Raw genomic sequence first — 5,836 nt, 5'->3', positions numbered from 1 at the left:
TTATGGTTGGTAAAGCAAGGTTATGCTTTCAGCCTCATTGTGACCTCCAGCTGTGTGCCCTGCAGCAAACAGTCCAACAGACTTCTCTCTATGATGGAGTCTGCTACATGGTTCCCAAAAAATCCAACATGGCTTTAAAAATAGCTTTAGTTTGTGATTGATGGATGTAAAGTATGGTAGCTCATTCAGTTCCAACATGGAATAAGAAGAGAAATACATTTCAATTAATGCCACAGTGGTCTCTTGGGTAGCTTGTATGGGAGTGTCAAACCAGAGCCCTCTGTCCTGTGGAATACCAGCCATTCTTTCCTGTCATGGACAAATGAACTGTCAACCAAGGAAAACAAATTATTTTGTACTTCTACTCTAATTTTCAGCTTTTCATACAGTTTATGTGAAAGTTTTGTGCTTCCCCTGGAATTCTGTGTGCTTTCAAATCAATGCTTGTGACAAACTTGCAATTCTGGAATGTGATAGTAAAGCACGTTGCTATTTTTCTTTCCCATTGCACACATCTGTGCAAGTGCTGCTGTTCTGTGTTCGTGCTCCATGGAGCATGCTCCTTTGCAGTATAGCTCTGACAATGATCCTTCTACACTTGATTTTGATGTAGCGTGGGGTCGTTGCTGTGAGGTTTTGTCTTGTCTTGGTTTTAAATGTTCATGTTCTTTCTCCAGGATATGTGAATGCACGACTGGAGAAGGAAACACCAATATTTAACAAGCAAAGGATTGATTTTGCTCCGCCAGAGAAAATTAACAGCTTAGTAGTCTCCTCTAACCAGCTCTGTATGAGCCTTGGCAAAGACACCCTGCTCAGGTAATGCTGCCAGAGACATGAGCTTATTGCTTATCTTGTCTGTCTTTTTTTTTTTTTTTTTAAAGTTAGAGAACTTGAAATTTCAAACTGGATAAGAAGCCATGAACTCAATATGGAAACCAGTAAACAATTACACCTACATGAATGTCTGTTGGAAGCCTGCTTTCATGATTTCTCTTTGCAGGATTGATCTTGGGAAGCCAGATGAACCTAATCAAGTAGAACTGGGACGCAAAGATGAAACCAAAGTCTACAAGATGTTTTTGGACCACACAGGTGAGGCAGCAGACTGTGTACATTTACAGACAGCGGTTGGCAGCAGATCCGATTGGGTGTGCGTAACAAGCACTGGTGAAGGAGTTCTCTTTCTGTTCTGTAAATCAGGAGAACCCGTGGTTTTTCTGTGGGTGGAACTCCGTTGCCCAGGGGCCCTGCCTACTGTTTTGCCCCTGTACTAGTAGAAAAACATTGGCTTGTTGTGTGGCTGTTGTTGCTTTTGAACTCCCTGAGATGAACATGTGCAATTAGGCTGTTCTGAGCAAGGCTGCTAAAACCAATGAAAGGAAACCGTTGCCGTCACTTTGTGCTGTGTGTGTTCCTATAGTAATCTTTAAGAAGGACTGTAAAACATCTGCAGCTCACTGTAGCTTTGACTGATTTTAAAAAGCAAAACAGAAGTTTAGGAAGAGATGCCCATATCTGTCACTGACTGCCAGGGATAGGAGAGAACTCTGGGAACTACTCTTAGAACACTCATTCAAATGGAAGAATACCTTCTTGCTGAAGCATCTGGGACCAGTAAATTAAGTTTGCAACATAGGGACTACCATTAGGATCCAGTATGGAAATCCCCCACATTCCTATAAATGCTTGGAAGAGTCTTGGATTAAGTATGTTGATATCAGAGCTTATCAAATGTGAGGCTTAGAAGCCTCAGGAATTTGGCTTGCTTAGGCATAGTCTTGACGTGTTCTGTCATTCTCCTTCCCATACCCCTCTTCTGTTGGCAGGCTCTCATCTCCTGATTGCTCTGAACACAAGCGAATGCCTTTACTTGAACAGAAGTGTTCAGAAAGTGCGAGCACTCTCCCGCTGGAAAGGCCACCTGATTGAAAGCGTGGGCTGGAACAAATTTCTCGGTTCAGAGACCAACACTGGGCCGATCCTGGTGGGAACGGCCCAGGGGCACATTTATGAGGCTGAAATTTCCATCAGCGAGGGAAGCCTCTTCAGCACTAATCCCGACCAGTACTTCCGACAGGTCTACACTCTGGAGGAGGAATCGGGACCTGCCCCCGTCTGCTGCTTGGAGATTGAACGAGGGATAGAAGGGAAGTTTTTTATTATAGCCACCACTCGAAAGAGACTCTTCCAGTTTGTTGGCAAAGTGCCTGAAGGGACAGAGCAGCAGGGCTTCAGCTCCATATTTGCTATGCATGCTGACCATTTGCCCAGCTTTCGGGAGTTCCCGGCCAACCTTGGTTTCAGTGAGATAGCCTTTTACACCCCAAAACTGCGCTCCAACCCACGCTCCTTTGCCTGGATGATGGGAAATGGTGTTTTATATGGTACCTTGGATTATAGCCGTCCTGATTCAATTCTGAGTGATGAACGGGTCTGGGTTTATCCTTCTGACATCGACATAACAGTGAACAAGCCGATCTCCATTGTACTTACCCAGTTCCACTTCCTGTTGCTGCTGCCTGATCGGGTGAAGGCTGTGTGCACTCTGAACGGGCAGGTGGTTTTTCAAGATCTCTTCCTGGAGAAGTTTGGCTTATTGACACGCATGATCAAAGATCCTACAGTCCATCAGATATGGATCCACACTGAGAAAGTAGTGTTCCGCTACCACGTCCAGCGGGAATCTAGAGACGTGTGGAAGATGTATATGAATATGAACAAATTCGATTTAGCCAAAGAGTATTGTAAAGACCGTCCTGAGTGCCTAGACATCGTGCTGGCAAAAGAGGCAGAGCACTGCTTCCAAAACAAGAGGTATCTGGACAGTGCCAAATGTTATGCGCTGACCCAGAACTACTTTGAGGAAATTGCTCTTAAGTTCATTGAAGCCAAGCAAGAAGAGGCCCTGATGGAGTTTTTGATTAAGAAGCTAAGTAACCTAAAGCCTTCTGAGAAGACACAGACCACTCTGCTGACCACGTGGTTAACTGAGCTGTACCTGAACTGGCTAGGTATATTGGAAGGAGATCCCTCCCAGCGAAATCTCTATTTAGATACACGGGAGAAGTTTCGCACTTTCCTGAGCAGTCCTAAAAACAAAGACTGTCTGTTTAATAACCGGGCATCTATTTATGAACTGTTGGCAAGCCATGGGGACACAGAGCACATGGTCTACTTTGCAGTCATCATGCAGGACTACGAGCGTGTAGTTGCTCACCACTGCCAGCACGATGAGTACGATGAAGCTCTAAATGTGCTGTCCAGGCACAGAGATGAGAAGCTGTTCTACAAGTTCTCTCCAGTCCTCATCCAGCATATTCCCAAGAAGGTTGTCGATGCCTGGATTTCTATGGGCTCTAGACTGGATGCCAGGAACCTCATTCCAGCCCTCGTTAACTATAGCCAGAGTGCCAGCACCCAGCAGATCAATGAAGCCATTAGATATATGGAGTTCTGTGTCTATCAGCTGGAGGAAACGCAGCAAGCCATTCACAACTACCTGTTGTCTCTTTACGCTTTGTGTCGGCCGGACTCGCTGCTATCGTACCTGGAACAAGCAGGAACCAACCCAAACAGGATCCACTATGACTTGAAGTACGCGTTGCGCCTGTGCGCGGAGCACGGGCACCACCGTGCGTGTGTCCATATTTACAAAGTGATGGAATTATACGAGGAGGCTGTGGATCTCGCCTTACAGGTACGTGTGTGTCTGTGCGTGCATACTGTGATGTATAGGAGTAGAGCTTCTTCAAGTTATCTGGAACCAAGCGAGCATTGAGAGGAACTGGACAGACTCATGGGTATAGGAGCTGTGCAGCTACGTCTAGGAGGAAAGACCTGTCTCTCTTACCACACTTCAGTTGTTTTTAGTAGACAGCTGACTGTGACAAGCTGTAACTGAGAGTAGGTGTGTAGAAAGTACAACAGGGAGTGCTGCCTGCCTTCAGCTCAGTCTCTAACGTAAAATACCTTACACATATCTGCATTTATGCAAGACTTGTTTAGCTATTGTTCAGGATTCTGATTACTTCCTATTCACATCTGTGATACTTATCACAGAAGAATGCCTTTGTCAGCTTAGACTGACCTTCAGGGAGATGTTGGATTTTTTATTTTTTTTCTCTTGGCATTGTTATGTCTTTGCTGAAAAGTGTGGCCAGCAAAGATACTGTAACATGGATTTGCCCTTATTGTAGTGCTGGGCTTTGTTCTCTGCTGGGCAGCAAGCAAATCTTCAGGGAGGAATACTGGTGCAGAGGTGAGAGGTGTTTGACGTGTAAACAAGGAGCTGGCCAGTAGTGCAGCTCTAGGCAATGAGATAGCAGTGGAAGTTTTTTATTAATGCCTCCTATAATGGACAGCAGACTTTGAAGTTGAATGATGGATAAACAAAGAGGGAAGTTTAACTTGATTTCCTCGTCTGTTTAAATTCTAGGTGGATGTTGATCTTGCCAAGTCCTGTGCAGATCTTCCTGAAGATGATGAGGAACTCCGGAAGAAGCTCTGGTTGAAGATTGCTCGCCACGTTGTTCAGGAAGAGAAGGACGTCAAGAAGGCAATGGCCTGCCTCTCCAGCTGTGCCCTGCTGAAGATTGAAGACGTCCTGCCGTTCTTTCCAGACTTTGTCACTATTGACCATTTCAAGGAGGCAATCTGTAACTCCCTGGAGGACTACAACAAGCACATTGAGGAACTGAAAAGGGAGATGGAAGAAGCCACACAAAGCGCCAAGAGAATCCGTGAGGATATCCAGGAAATGAGAAATAAGTATGGCTCTGTGGAACCTCAGGAAAAATGCGCTGCTTGTGATTTTCCTCTTCTAAACCGCCCTTTTTACCTTTTCCTATGTGGTCACATGTTTCACTATGACTGTCTCCTCCAAGCAGTTTTACCAAACCTTCCTGCCTATAAGCAGGCAAAACTTGAAGATCTTCAGAAGAAGCTGGCAGCTACCAGTCAGCCTTCCAAGAGCCACCATCGTCCCAAGGACATGGATACCATTAGCTTAGGGAAGGGGCAGCAGAGCCGGGAACAGATCAAAGCTGACATTGATGATATCGTGGCAGCTGAATGTGTGTACTGTGGTGAGCTGATGATCCGATCCATTGACAAGCCTTTTATTGATCCCCAGAAGTACGAAGAGGAGATGCAAAGCTGGCTGTAGTTGTCTAAATCTGCAGCTGTCAATCCTCTAGAGTGGTTTTGTTCGCAACTTGTGAAGCGTCTGTGATGGGAATATAACCTCCAGAAGCAGGAACACAGTGGGTGCTGTGGAACTCTAAGGAAATAGAGTAGTGAGGTCGTGTTATCAGGATTACAGTGGACTAATCTTGACAAACAGGGAGATATAGCGGTGGCTGTCTTAAGAACTTGAACAATTGTTAGAGCTAACCTACTGGAATATATTTAGCAGATGTTTGCTGTTTGCAGTTCTTCTGAAGTTCTCGGTGTGAAGCTAATGGAGTGCCTTGTTGTCCAGAAGGAATTGGGAACAGCCTAGGATTTGTCTTCCCTCTTGTGTGGTATTTGTTTTGGTGAAGACAAGCTTAAAGGGAAAAGTAGAGAAGAACACTAAGCAGTGTAGTCTTCATCACTTTCAAAGCTAGAATTGCCTTCTGTTTCCTTTTTACTGAGAGTCTATAGCCATGTACATGGAAAGAACATGAAAGGACAAATGCTCTTACATACATATTTTGTAGATGTCATGTTACACAAATACATGTTTCTACACAACATAATATAAGAATGAGTATAATTTTCAAACAGGAGTGTCTCATAATACACTGAAGTTATTTGCCTGCAATTCAAGGTCTATAATTTTCTTTCCAACAAG

At 44.7% G+C, this 5,836-nt stretch overlaps 1 protein-coding gene across 1 annotated transcript; it reads left to right on the top strand.

Annotated features, from left to right (window-relative positions):
- Nucleotides 1-677: 677 nt before the first annotated feature.
- On the top strand, nucleotides 678-5,532 carry VPS18 (vacuolar protein sorting 18 homolog (S. cerevisiae); the record flags this gene model as incomplete). Its single annotated transcript, XM_009872582.1, has 4 exons — nucleotides 678-819; nucleotides 1,004-1,095; nucleotides 1,830-3,700; nucleotides 4,439-5,532. Coding segments are annotated over 4 exons (2,834 nt in total), but the record flags the coding sequence as incomplete, so codon positions are not given.
- Between the last annotated feature and the right edge of the window lie 304 nt (nucleotides 5,533-5,836).

Source organism: Apaloderma vittatum, unplaced genomic scaffold (assembly GCF_000703405.1).
Source record: "Apaloderma vittatum isolate BGI_N311 unplaced genomic scaffold, ASM70340v1 scaffold13617, whole genome shotgun sequence".
Lineage (NCBI taxonomy): Eukaryota > Metazoa > Chordata > Aves > Trogoniformes > Trogonidae > Apaloderma > Apaloderma vittatum.
Note: the sequence above shows the minus strand (reverse complement) of the source record. Positions and strands in the feature narration are given on the sequence as shown.